Below are 15141 nucleotides of genomic sequence, written 5' to 3'. Positions count from 1 at the left end.
CCAACGGCAAATGCCATACTAATACAGATATGACGGGAGACTATAGTTGTTCCAACCAGAAGAGGACAAAATGTAAATTATCAACATTTGATATAAAATTGACGCGATATAATAAGTTGAGAATAATCTTTGATATTTATTATGGATTTTCGAAAAAATGGCGTTATAAACGTCGAAGTTATTATCGGAACATCGGATGTCAAATTAAAGTGGATATAAGTAGTTAAGCGGCATATTGTTCTTATGTAAATAAAGACATATTAACCTAGAACTCTTAGTAAAGCGCAATATAGCAAGTCGAGGAAAACGTAACGTTCCTACTTCGACGGGAATAGACTATAGATTGATCGACAATGATACCTTCTATAATATTTGAGTGTCTTATTTAATGGTATTTTATAGATACTAACAATATTTTATATCCAAAACGCTTCGTACGCTGTAAGTGCCAAAGGCAAGTCATCGGTAGATTTTAATACGCGTACATCAAAATCCTGAGGTACATTATTTGTTGCGTTATTTAATTTGAAACAAGGGACATCACATCTTAGTTCCCGAGGTTGGTAGCGCATTGGTGATGTAAGGAATGGTTAATATTTCTTACAGCATTATCTATGGGCGGTAGTGACCACTTACCTCATCAATCATCATCAAGTGACCTATTTGCTCGTCCACCTACCGATATCATAAAAAAGAGCCGCCAAAAATCCTTAGAATAGTTTAGTAAATAAGCGTAGTTTCAGACAAAAGGCATAAATTGAATACTAGATGCTATTGGTTGGCCTATTACCAAAAGTAAAAGTGTAAAATGCTGTCTGCCTTCCTGAAATGAATTTACTACAAAAGATAATATTTTACAGCAGCAAATACGACCCAAGAGACTAATACAAATTTTGCTTTAATTATACAATTTCTCACAACCGCACTTTTAACACGAAGCAACGTGACGTAATTATTTCACGACAAATATGTTATTTAATACACGGAGTTCGGTTTCGATTTTGTAAAATCTAAAATTTAATAACATCTAATAATGCAAAGCACGCCCACATTTCTATTTTAATGCAACGTTTACTGGTTTTGTGGAAATTAGTGACTTCATGACTAATTAACACATTGGTCAAAACGCTGCTTTCCGCAGGTCGGACTCATGTTTAATGATTGATCATAGTTTGTCTGACCGCCGATTAATTCATTCCAATTAAAATTCACTTTTTTGCTACTTATTTATAATTAAAATCTCATTACGTTACATTACACGGTTCAATTAGGACTTATTCCTGTATAATTGCTTTATCAAATAAAGCAGTTCTGCCGTTTCATTATAAATAGCCCATGAATTACAAATGGGAACAACAGCGTCGTTCACAGAACATTAATTATAAGTTAAGTAGAGGCATTCCAGCAAAACACACTATTTAATGCCAGCTCTACAGTGACTTGGACTACAATTGGCTAAAAATTAAAAAAGACCATTTCTTTCATACAAAAGAAATCACTAATTGCAGGCAGGATTTACTTTGTTGATAGAAATCTGCTCGCTTCGTAACCGCATTGCAGATTGTAAAAGTTAAAACAAAGGCTCGCTTACATTGAGCGTTTTATAATTATAGATTTAAAATTATTTACTAGTCACCTGACAGCTTTAACTGGGGCTAGTATCATAGACGAAATTGTATAAAAGTGGCATCGAATATTTCATATGACATAAATTTTTCTATCACAAAAACAATTTTGTAGTGATTTAAGTTTTTATTCGTATTTTTAAATTATTATGAAAAAAACCCACAGCACTTTATTTGTTATAATTTGGAATTTTATCATGTAGCTAGTTGTTAAAATCTAGATCACTAGGTGAAACCTTAAGTTTTCCATAATGTCTAAACTTTTCAAATACGTCAAAATACTGGTACTACAACAAATACAATTAATTTTAAATAACTAATAAACCTGACAAATCCCTACTCTATTCACGTGACGTCATATAAATATCAATTTTACTCATCGTGTCGGTTCTGTACTTCCTGTTCTGTGATACGAAATATTACGACAGTTCGAAACTAATTCCGTTTATATATTTTGCAGCAAGTGTCGTGGATTAGGAAACGAGATTGGCACATACTGAGCTCCGGGAAATTCACATACACCAACGATGAAAGGTTTCAGGTGAGTAAACGGATTGTAGAATTATTAAAAGCTAGAATTTCTCAGTAGTGACGATATTTCATTCGACGTACAAATTGGTTAGTTTTTGGAAAAATCTCACAGAATACCTCAGTCAGTATTGACATTTCGTTCGAAATATTGTAGGCTTTTGGAAATTACGCAGAAGATTAACAAAGTTGGAAATGCATGTTGATAATAAATAAATGCACATTATTGTAATTCTTGATTAATTATGACGTACTTTTATAAAAATACCCTATTTTTTATTGTTAGTTATATTGTCTACCACCCACAAGAACTAGATTATTAAATAGAATAAATTATACAATTATACCGTATTCCTCTTCGTAAGTTAATTGACTTTAAACAATAAAATAGTTTTAATTAAAACCAGAAAAAATATTTGTAATGTTTAAACCGGCTATCGTACCATGTTGTGAACTTCCTGTCTTGAGCATGGACGTAGATGGATATAGAGTAAGGGGAAGACCAAAGAAACGACGGATGGATTGTGTGAAAGACGATATGGCTAGAAGGAATGATACTTGTGAGATGACCTCAGACAGAGAAGTATGGAAGAAGACATGCTGCCCTGACGCCAAACAAAATTGGAATAAGGGCAGGAGGATGATGATGTCAAATGAATTAAAAAAAAAACTACAAAAATTTATTTAATTTAATATAATTAATTAAATAAAAAAATAAATATATAAAGTTAATTTTATTTCATTACATCGTTAAATATCATTATTATATTGGTAAGAAATAAAAGGCTTTTTTATCTTTATTTTATTTTATAACACATAATTATATATACAACCAAAACTATAATACGTAATATAATGTAAGTATCATCGCTGGCACTAGTTTGCCTGTACAAATATCTACTCAATACCAAGGAACATCCAATAGGGGACAATCACGTGTAATTTGTCCGTTAAGATTGATTGAACTCGATATATGTGCCTATCTGATCCCTGGAACTATTGACGATCCATCAGCCTTCTAGATACATCATATCAGATAAGGGCGTTATTAAATCAGTTGTTCCATTATAATAAACTATCTCGTTAACCGGAGCTAGAACTGAGCTGGGTCTTATGTTAACTTTGGTAACAGACAAATTGTTTTGTTGTATTTGAAAATTAATTTCGAAATTAGAACAATTTTTTTACGTTTTCTTTTCTCAAATTTTTATCGTTATTAGCGATATTATAAAACAAAATGCCTCTTCGTTTTGAAATTTCACAATTTGTCTGAACGTAATAAATTTCGAAACTACCGCACGAAAATTTCTTCAGTTTTCCCAAATAGTAGGATTGTTTCTTGATAATGAGTTATTGATTCATTAATGTTTTTGAGGATCATTGTTAAAGATGTTAAAAAATCACGCCGGCTGGGAGAGGTTTAGTGGCCTGATCTGCATAAACCAATACTTACGTATATGTACGTCATACACGTTCAATGTAGACCCTTAATATACCCTTGCGAAACCGGTGGTAGTTAAATAATAATAGACAGTTTTGAAAATCGAGGTAGTTGATATTTGGTTAGGGGAATACATTTTCAAAATGTACTAATGCAGATCTCGTTTACATGAAATTCTCGTACCTAAATAAACTCTTCGTAATTAAAAGCTTAACATCATAAAATCCATTTCCTCAGCAAATAAGCTCGCTACAAATACAAATAATAATTTAGTTAGAAACTAGACACTTCAGCGCTAAACATTGAATGGGCACGAATTGGAAACCGCTGAATTTACGCTTTACAGCACTAATGAAAATGTGATCTCCACTGCAGCATAATTTAGATGAGTATCAAATTAACTAACCAAGTAATCACCTATTCGGACTATAATTGGGAGCGTTGAAGCATCGATTTTCGCTGAAAAAATTCAGACCTAAAGATTGTTGGAAATTTCAAGCGATTTTGTAATTATTAATCCAGCAGTTGAAAGTGCTGATTTTGCATTTCCTCTCTGATTATGATAAGCGTTCTCGTTAAAGCGAAAGTTTTTTTTGTAAAGTACAAAGATAAATAATAAATAGCCTGCATACTCGTATATCCTATTACTGGGCTAAGATATTTTTTTCTCATGAAGAGAATGTTTGGAGCTTATTCCACCACACTATTTCGATGTTTAGTGGTTACCTCGCGATGCTTACCTTCAGCACTAAGCACGAGATAAACTAAAAACACAAATTAAGCAGATTAAAATTCTGTGATGATTTCCTGTTTTCGTGATCATTTTGGTCATATTTGAAATTAATTTGAAGAAAACATAAAAATCACAGCTTATATTAAATATACTTTAAAATCATTTTGCAATACGTAATAATAGAGTCGCTATTGATATCGATTTGATTGTATATACGAACATAATATTACGCCCATTTTATTTTTCATTCAAATGAAGATATCGAAGTGCATTTTTTTCATTCATCATTCGTTTCGTTTAACATTTTTGGTGCAATGCATTTTATTGACACGTTTAATGCGTTACTCGTTTATATTATAAAGCCGGGAATCCGTATTGTTAAGCGCGGTGATTTCATGACCTACTAGTAATTATTGGTGTTAGATACGATTTATTGGGAAATAATAGGTTATATTTCGACTTTATGATGTTTAAACGATGAACGTCATATAAATGAAACAGGCATATATTTATTACCTGTAAGTTAAGTAAAATTACAGGCATAGGCAGTCATAATCATTTAAAATTCAGACATTTTTTTATATAGTCTAATCCATAAAATTACTAACTTTCCGTCCCAACATTACATCAAAGGGGTTTGGGGGGGGGCGGTTCGTACAACTTTTATATCAGAGAACAAACATTTTCCGTCTACTTAAAATTATCTCTAGTAGAATATACATGTAGTATACATGTAAACTTAACTTCCTCTTGGATCACTCTGTTTATTGATGAACCGCATTAAAAGTCGTTAAGTAGTTTAAAGGATCTAAGCCTACAGACGACGGAAAGCGAATTCGTTTTATACTATGTAAAGACATACATAATATTCTGATTTATTAGTTATAATAATTTTTAAACATCATTAAATTAAGCAAGATCTACCCCCCAAAACTCTAAAAAAATTTACTTTAGTATACTTACTTTAGTAAATTTATGTCTAACAAATTTTTTAATCCAATATAATTTCAGGTGCTCCACGGTGAAGGGTCAGAGGACTGGACCCTTCAAATCAAGTTCGTTCAAAAAAGGGACAACGGAACATACGAATGTCAGGTAAGTTAATCTAATTTATCTATTATATTTTTGTATATAGGACGGACAGCTAGGTCCTGACTTTTTACAGGGTAAAAAATCTTACAAATGTGTGCGGCCATTTTACCCCCTAAAATAGAAAATTTCGCAAAAATTGTCTTAAATCAATCGAAGCTATAGTTTTGACGGTCTTATGATGAACAGTTTTACGTTCAAAATCTACACCAATGATAGAAAAGAAATAAACTAAGTGATCGGTTCATTGCTAAAGCGCTTCCTTTGTTTCAAACAGATTACTACGTATTACACACTTATTAAAAAAATAATATCATTTTATTTTTTTTAATTTAATAATAGTTCATATAAAAGCTATATGTTTGCACTCTTTACGGTTCATTTTAATCTTTTAATCTAAGCCTGTGAAAGTTTTACTAAATGTCATGTGTTTACTTGGTGGTACCTAAACCTAAACCTTCTGAGTAGGTACCACCGACTCATCAGATATTCTAGTCTCAAGCAGCAATACTTTGTTTTATTGTGTTTCGGTTGAAAGTTTGACTGAGCTAATGATACTACTGGCACATTTTTTTATGGTATCAGTAGACGGACGAGCAAATGGACCACCTGATGGTAAGTGATCATCATAGACAAGACAATGGCGCTGTAAGAAATATTAACCACTCCTTACATCACCAATGCGCCACCAACCTTGGGAACTAAGATGTTACACTGGCTCACTCATCCTTTATACCGGAACACAACAATACCGAGTACTTATTTAAGGCGGTAGAATATCTGATGAGTGGGTGGTACCTACCTAGACGGGCTTGGACAAAGCCCTACCACCAAGTAAACATAACTATTTAGTTCCCAAGGTTGGTTGTGCTTTGGAGATGTAAGGGTTGTTAGAATGAGCGGTTTAGACTATTTGACCATTCAAACCTAAACAAATTAAAGTAAATTGCTATCGACAAACTCCAATTCTAAACTAATGTATACTAATTAACATTTAAAATTTAATTTAAATAAGGCTTCTTCATTTTGGCAAATGTAGATAAGTGACTTGCAGTTTAAAATAAAATGATGCAAACAAAACCTGTCATAGGTTCCGATATTCCTAAAAAATCTCAGGAATAAACGCGAAGTTTCGCGGGAGACCCACTAATTCACGATTATTGTTTAAATTTTGTCAGCTATGGACAGCTATCTGTTAAAAAAACTTTAAAAAAAAAATTACCGATGTTTTAAAACGAAATCTCAACGATATAATTAGACGAATCGTTTTACCTCTTTAATGGTGAATTCTCTAAAACTAAGCAAAAACCGTTTTTACGTATTCATATCATTTGAATTGCAAATATGGAAAGTGCGCTCAGGAGTTCGCTCCCGACGGTGAGGTTTAAGGGATAGATATCGTGCAGGGCTTACGATTTCTACTGCATTATTTAAAAATTCGTCACTTTTAATTGATTTAAAACATGACATTTATATTTAAATTTTTTCAAACGGCTCTAATAGACGACTTTCTAAATTTAATATTAAGGCATTTCACGCAAAAGTTTTCCATCATAGAGTGGAGTAATATAGGGGGAGTATAAATAATTTATCATTTAATAATATAATGAATGTGTATGTTTCTACGTCACCCAGCTACCAAAAGTTTGGACGCAGTGTGTTTGTGAAAAAAATGAACTCCTTGTGACTACATTTTGGTCGTGACACCCAATACATCTAGTTAGTATATCTTGGTAGAAGGGCTTTGAGCGTGCTCGTCTGGGTTTGTACCAACCACTCATTAGATCTTATACCGCCACACAGCAATACATTGTTGTGGTTTTGTTTGAAGAATCATTGAGCCTATGTAACTGCAGGCGCAAGGGACATGACATTCATAACATCTTAATTCTCAAGATGTTATGAATATCATGTCAATTTTTTTCAATTTTGATTTTATTCTAATCTCAGTATAAGGTTTTCTGGCGTATTAATTACTAAGAAAAGGCCTAATCTTCTGTTAAGGAAAAGGTGTGGACCTAATTTTACCACGTTGGTCCGATCTTGAATGGTTATAGTTATTCGGCAGAATTATGTTCAACAGACATAGAATTCCGCAAAATGTTTTCGTTCAACAATGCACACCTATTAAGCACTTATACTTATGGATTTAAACATGCTATCTTTGAGCAAAACCAACACGTCTTACCAACTAGACCATCACGACTCACTGTTCTTATTCAAAATAGCTAATTATCTTATAAATTGTAATTAAGATAAATTTAACGCGTGAAATTCAAGATGGCGGATATGTTTCTCCGTATTCCCTTATTCTATGTACACTTGTATTGTTTATTGTTTCAATTTAAACATTTTCATTATTATAGGATAGGGAGCGCTCAATTAAAATGTTCGGATAATTAGTTTAAGCGGTGCTTAGTATACAAGAACTATGAATAAATTTGAATATTTAATTTTAGGGATAATTAAATAAAATGAAGGTAATATTCAGCAACATAAAAATGTGACCGTGATTGAAATAAGGTAATATTCAGCAACACAAACACTCAGACCCAAGACAACATAGAAAACTAATGAACTTTTTCTACATCGACTAGGCCGGGAATGGAACCCGGGACCTCAGGGTGGCATACACATGAAAACCGGTGTACACATTACTCGACCACGGAGATCGTGACCACGGAGGTCGTCCGACCACGGAGGTCGTCAATAGCGATTAGCGATTAGCGATCTTATTTAAATATATATTAAGACAATTGAAAAAAAAAAACACTTTTAGTTATGATAAATAAGTGTGTTTATAAATAAATCTTAGTATAGAACGTGTAGTGTTAATAACGAAGTTTTGGATATAATTATAATAATACACAAACCGAGTTTTAACTTGATATTGCGGCGGCGCGCCTGTAAAAGCCGCGCTACACGCTCAAGTATCACTTTATTCATACAAGTTTGCGCAGTTAAGCGCCAGTGTATGGGTGACAAAATGGTAACTCTTGCAAACTTGTGACCACAATAGCACACTGGTGCACGACGATTTAAAAGTTGCAAGTTCAATTCACTCGAATATATTAATATTCCCCTTATAAATATATCGCATTTGTATATTAATTGAGCCGAGATGGCCCAGTGGTTAGATAGCGTGCATCTTAACCGATGATTTCGGGTTCAAACCCAGGCAAGCACCACTGAATTTTCATGTGCTTAATTTATGTTTATAATTCATCTCGTGCTCGGCGGCGAAGGAAAACATCGTGAGGAAACCTGCATGTGTCTAATTTCAACGAAATTCTGCCACATGTGTATTCCGCCAACCCGAATTTGAACAGCGTGGTGGAATATGCTGCAAACCTTCTCCTCAAAGGGAGAGGAGGCCTTTAGCCCAGCAGTGGGAAAATTTACAGGCTGCTAATGCTAATAATGCTAATTTGTGCTGATAATTCATCTCGTGTTAGCGGTGAAGGAAAACATCGTGAGGAAACGTGTGTATTCTCCAGCAGTGGGAATTTTACAAGCTGTTAATGTATTGTATGTATGTAATGAATATACACTTCATATATTATAGGTATTCTAGTATAAATTTTACACTTTAATTATAGCACATTGAATAAGCACCTGGGCGGTGTCCATGGACATAGGCGATCACTTTAATATACATACACATAAAATAAATCTTTAGTATATTCATATTATAAAAAATAATTGAGACATAATTGGTTACACCAATATTTTTGCTTGAGATAAAAAAATATATATTCAAAAAGATACAATATAGAACAATACTATATATATATTGTTCTATAAAATCTAAAGAACTACAAAGTATATTGTAGGATGTAAAAACATTTGCAGATAACTTCAAGTGGACTCATTCATATGAGCTTTTGCTCATGCAAAAGATATAATATTAAATAGACGACATAATCCGACATAATCCGACACGACCGGAAAGATTTCAGATTTCAGGTACAGGACCAACGGCTTTCCGAGGCACGGGAGTGTACACTCTCCTGACCTCCAGATGGTTACTGAGATTTTTTTTGATAGCCAATATTTTTCTATTGGTCCGACCTGTAGATTGAACTCAGAACCTCGGGATCTGCGGCCATTTATCAAGCCACTAGACCAATGAGGCAGTCATCTACATAATTCTCCTCACCCCACAATCTGTTCCATATCTTAACCGCAGAGTACGAGACGAATTCAGAAATCCGTGCTCAATAAAATCATCATACTTCATTTACTGTTCTTGAAGTTATTAGTAGCGTAATGAGTTCCGTATTTTTGCAACTTGGATATGCAAAACGTGCCACGCAAATAAGTTGTTGCGTGAAACCGAAGTTTTACCTAACTCATTAGGCTTATATAAGTGTGTCTGAGTGGCGCGGTGAGCAAGCGCAGTGAATGTACTGTTAATTACATTATATATTCAACTTTTTCATTTAATTCGTCCACCAACCAACGCCGTCTTTTATTTATTATAATGGGACTTTTAAATGAGTTTATTTCATTCATAATTTAAAAATGTAAAATAATTATCAAAATTATAGTGTATTTTTTGTGCAAAATTCAGATCATTTTGAAAGCGTTTCCATAAATACCGCTAACAGTATGACCACTTATTTCTTCTAATCCACGCAATGAACTTTAGTACGGTTTTCTCGGATAGAAAGATAGATAGACGAGAAAGGTATAATAATTCTTTAATATTTTGTAGAAAACTCCTTTTTGGAAAAAAATACAATAACGGAATTTACAGATTTTCCACAGTTAAAAGAAAATTGTTATTCTTTTCGGTCTGGGAACATGCCATATTAAATTAGCTTAGCATTTAAATAATGGTAATTATATTATAGAATTATACAGCTATGAGCTTGAACATTATGTGGTTTTGACATAGAACCGGGCAATGGTTTTTTTTCAGATGGTCAGGGTACAGTCCCAACATAGCAGTCTTCGTAAAACATCGACTGAACTCAAAATTTAAAATGTAATGTTTATTGTAAAGTACTAAAAAATGAAAATTAAATTAAAATTGTAAAGGATTAAATTAAAAAACATTTTTCAAATCAATGTACCTCTATAATACCTCTTTAAGAGAAGAGATCGCTGTTTAAGCGATAAGACCGCCACATGTGTATCTTTCTTAAATGTGACTAAACTGTGTGTCTACTGGTGTACAATAAAGAGTATTTTGATTTGAATACCTTTAATTTCTATACTAGAAATAAAAATTTGTATATTTAGTACGACACGATTTGTAGTTACAATTCTACGGTAATTTCATGATTATGGTATTACACTAAAAATATAATTACCAAAAGTTATTAATATTTAACTAAGCACGATATAATTTATATATTGGTTATTAGAGACATTTATATACTATTGTTGTATGTGTTTGAAAATACTTAAATTTTCCTAGCAACAAACCTAAATAAAAATCATTGATAAAAAATACGTAGCCAAAAAATTCCTTGTTGTGTTTTAATTCAATGGTATTATTAAGTATATTTTTTGTCTATTGTTGTATGACTCCTATTTGTTTTGGCTAAAATTGCTGTCCGTAATTTGGTCAACGACATATTAAATACTTATATTTTAAAAGCGGGTTACGTTACTGTTGATTAAGTACGCACCAACTTTCATACATTTTTGACCATTTTTTTAACTTTGACAATTCATAAATTTAAATCGTTTGTTAAAATTCATTATTAAAGCATATAACTCAACACAATATTACATAGGTGATAAAAAGTGTGAAGTCAGTAAGTACAGCCTGTAAATTTCCCACCGCTGGGCTAGGGCTTCTTCTCCCTTCGAGGAGACAGTTAGGAGCTTATTCTCATCCTGATAATATAGTGGGTGAATTTCGTTGAAATTAAACGCATGCAGATTACCTCACGATGTTATTCTTCACTGCCATGAACGCGATGAATCAAAGACAAAAATTAAGCACACGGTTATTTTCGGTACAATATGCACTCCGAACCAGTGTTAGCTTTACATTTAATATAATTCTGTAAAATGTTGATTCAAAAGTGCTTGTAAAAGTCTACTTGAATAAAATACAACAAGTCATGTGACTTTGGGGCCTTATAGGCTAGCTACTAAGTGGACAAGGCAGTCCATTAAATGATTATTGATAAGTAGTACTAATAAGTGGTCACCGACGCCTGCAAACATTGATGCTGTAAGAAATTTCAACCATTCCTCACATTACAGCAAAGGACCATCAACCTTGGAAGCTAAAATTGTATATCCCTTGTGCCTATAGTTACACTGGCTCACAACAATTCTAATTATTACTGTTTGGCGGTATAATATCTGATGAGTGGTTGGTACCTACCGAGACGGGCTTGCGCAAAACTTTACCACCAACTAATTTTAAATTGGGAATATCCAATATTTTTACTCAGTAATAGCATGTAAATGTCTGGCTTGTCTAACGCTCAGTTGCGGATTTGCTCTAAAACCCAGTAGGCCCTGGCCTAGGGCAGCCAGATATTAAGGGCGGCAAATCATGCAAAAAAAAAATCGCTGATGGTAACAAGATTAATAAGAAATAACTCAAATGCAAAGTATCCTAGTATTTTAAAGGCTCGCGCACCGTACCGTATGATTATAATTTTCCTACATCACTATTTTGCGTACAGGAAAAATATAGTTTTCTTGTTTGCGCAGAGTTAAAATCTATTTACGCACAAGAATGACGGAGCAGAGGTTAAGCGATCTTGATCTTGATCTTAACATAGAATCTGATTTTTTAAGCAAATTGGATTGCGAAGATTTTATTAATGATTTTGCTGTGAAGTGCAGACGAATTTTGTAACACATTTTAAAACATTTATTTTATTAAAAACTAAACCTAAAACCGAAAATGTTTTATTTAAATGTCCAATCATCCCTGAAAACTCGAAAAATATTATAAGCTGAATCAATTAAATGTGGGAATTAAGTAAATTCATGAATTATTGTCTAGTCTATAATGACTGGGTACTGATAAAGGAGCGGGACATGGCCTGGGGCCTATAGCGGCTAGGACTGCAAATTCTGCTAACGCCTCCTCTCCTTATGAGAAGGTTATTGAACCTTATTTCACACCACTTCTCCAACAATAAACAACATCTGTAATTTTTTTTCAATCAATACATTTTAGTTTCCTCACGATGTTGTTCGTCACCGTCGAGAGGCAAGATGAATGACGATAAACTTACCCACAAACTACGCAAAATTCTCAAATATTTCGACTAAATTTTTCATACAGTAGCCGCCCGTAAATGTCCCACTGCTGGGATAAAGGCCTCCTCTCCCTTTGAGGAGAAGGTTTGGAGCATATTCCACCACGCTGCTCCAATGCGGGTTGGCGGAATGCACATGTGGCAGAATTTCGTTGAAATTAGACACATGCAGGTTTCCTCACGATGTTTTCCTTCACCGCCGAGCACGAGATGAATTATAAACACAAATTAAGCACATGAAATTTCAGTGGTGCCTGCCTGGGTTTGAACCCGAAATCACTGGGCCATCTCGGCTCATTTTTCATAATTCAATGCAAAAAAAAAACTTGTTTTTTATTTTAATTTAAAAATAAGTCTGCTAATCGGGATAACTTTATCCGCACATTTGGCTAAGCACTACAATGTTAAACAACACGAGTTGTGTTTTCGCAAGGATTAAAATATTAATGATTTGCCGGTCTAAAATTATTCCGCATGACTCCGAATTGCCCGGGGATATCTGTAAGATACTCTAAAGCCCTTATGTTAAATTCATGTTTTCTGGAACGATTACCTACTTTTGTACCTGAAATCGGAAGAGAATTAATCATGTCTTATTTTCTTAATAACGACGATAATGGGTTCTAGTAAAAGATACGTATGTGTACGGATATTTTTGTTGCTAAGATTATGGGCAAGAATTACAAGAAAATACGTACCTCGAATGACTTGGTACTCTAAGCTTAGTGAAAGGTTTAGGAAAAATATGATTTTTTGGGGAATAACAAAATCGCAAAATTAAACTTAAATAATTTATATAATGTTTTCTATATAAGTTCCTTGCTAATGATTCTTTCATTTACTTGGTGCAATCCCATCTGGGTAGGTAGCACCCACTCATCAGATATTCTACCTCCAAACAGCAATACTTAGGATTGTTGTGTTCCGGTTTGAAGGGTGAAGCCAGTGTAACTACAGGCATAATGTACACAACATCTTGGACCAAGGTTGGCGGCGCAAAGGTGTAATGTAAGGAATGGTTATTATTTCTTTCAACGTCAATTTCTATGGGCGGTTGTAAGCCGAGATGGCCCAGTGGTTAGAACGCGTGCTTCTTAACCGATGATTTCGGGTTCAAACCCAGGCAAGCACCAATGAATTTCATGTGCTTAATTTGTGTTTATAATTCATCTCGTGCTCGGCGGTGAAGGAAAACATCGTGAGGAAACCTGCATGTGTCTAATTTCAACGAAATTCTGCCACATGTGTATTCCACCAACCCGCATTGGAGCAGCGTGCTGGAATATGTTCCAAACCTTCTACTCAAAGGAATAGAAGGCCTTAGCCCAGCAGTGGGAAATTTACAGGCTGCTAATGTAAAAATGACCACCGACCATCAGGTGGCCCATTTGCCCGTCTTATACCTATTTCATTAAAAAAAACCTAAGGTAATATAAGTTCGTATGGAATATCACCAATTTTTAATCAAGAAATATATAATTTTGTAATTGGGGTTCGATTTTGAAAAAAAAACTTTATTTAGAAGATTATTCAAAACAAATGGAATTAGAGATAAAAAAGGTCAACATTATTTACAACTTTCAAAATATGTATTCAATAATTGTGAATGATAAAAACCTATAAAAGCGATTTCCGATAGGGTATAAATTAATCTACCTCCATAAAAACCTTTCTCATCCCATTCTATACAAGAACAAAGGCAGTGCTGGCTCATATATCTGAATGGCTTAAATACGATTAACGATTCAGCTCTCTTTACGAGAGAAAACTTGAACAATCTTTTATCGAAGTATATTTAATATAGGTTTTTAAAGATTTTTACAGGGATTGTAAATTAGATATTGTAACGTTCACATGTACCATCGATTTACAAATTACATTAAATAGACATCTTATTTAAATACCAGCTCACTGCGGACACACACCGCATTCGCCGTACGCCAATTTATATATTTTTATTTTCCCGCGCTTTCGCGATGTGTGACACTGCAGATGACGGATGCACAGATAAAATATAAACTGGATACTAATTAATATGTTTTTATAGATCTGTGTATTCTACAGATACCTTCATTAATTTATCATGTTGAGTCTGTTAGTCCAGTAAGGTTTACTTGACTGAAAATACCAATAAATATTTTTTAACCTAAACCGAGATTTGGAGCAACGACTTTGAGATAGGCAGCATTATAGGCTAACCTCTATATACAAGCAGACGTCGATTTTTAAATTGAAGTAAATTTCGCTAATCTTAAACTTCATAAAATATTTTCAGTTGTGAAAATTTATTAAACAAATCATTTCATTGAAATATTTTATTCTTCGTAAAAGAATAATAAAATTCTTAATCTTAAAAACAATTACGTTTTCTTTTGTCACGGATATCGGTCTCTTGTACAGATCGCATAATCATAAAATACAAAATACACAATCTACATATACACATGCCTACTAGTATCCGCGTGAGAGTCGTAGTTTTTAAGT

The 15141-nt window shown here is 33.5% G+C and overlaps 1 protein-coding gene across 1 annotated transcript in view; it reads left to right on the top strand.

Annotated features, from left to right (window-relative positions):
* LOC125070268 (hemicentin-2-like) overlaps positions 1 to 15141 on the top strand; it is a 327281-nt gene that overhangs the window by 295733 nt on the left and 16407 nt on the right. Inside the window, exons 4-5 of the mRNA XM_047680061.1 lie at positions 2086 to 2166; positions 5339 to 5422. Of these exons, the coding sequence (XP_047536017.1) occupies positions 2086 to 2166; positions 5339 to 5422 (165 nt within the window). The remainder of the gene's footprint in view (positions 1 to 2085; positions 2167 to 5338; positions 5423 to 15141) is intronic.

The sequence above is a fragment of the Vanessa atalanta genome, chromosome 17 (genome assembly GCF_905147765.1).
Source record: "Vanessa atalanta chromosome 17, ilVanAtal1.2, whole genome shotgun sequence".
Lineage (NCBI taxonomy): Eukaryota > Metazoa > Arthropoda > Insecta > Lepidoptera > Nymphalidae > Vanessa > Vanessa atalanta.
This window is presented reverse-complemented; position numbering and strand designations above follow the sequence as displayed.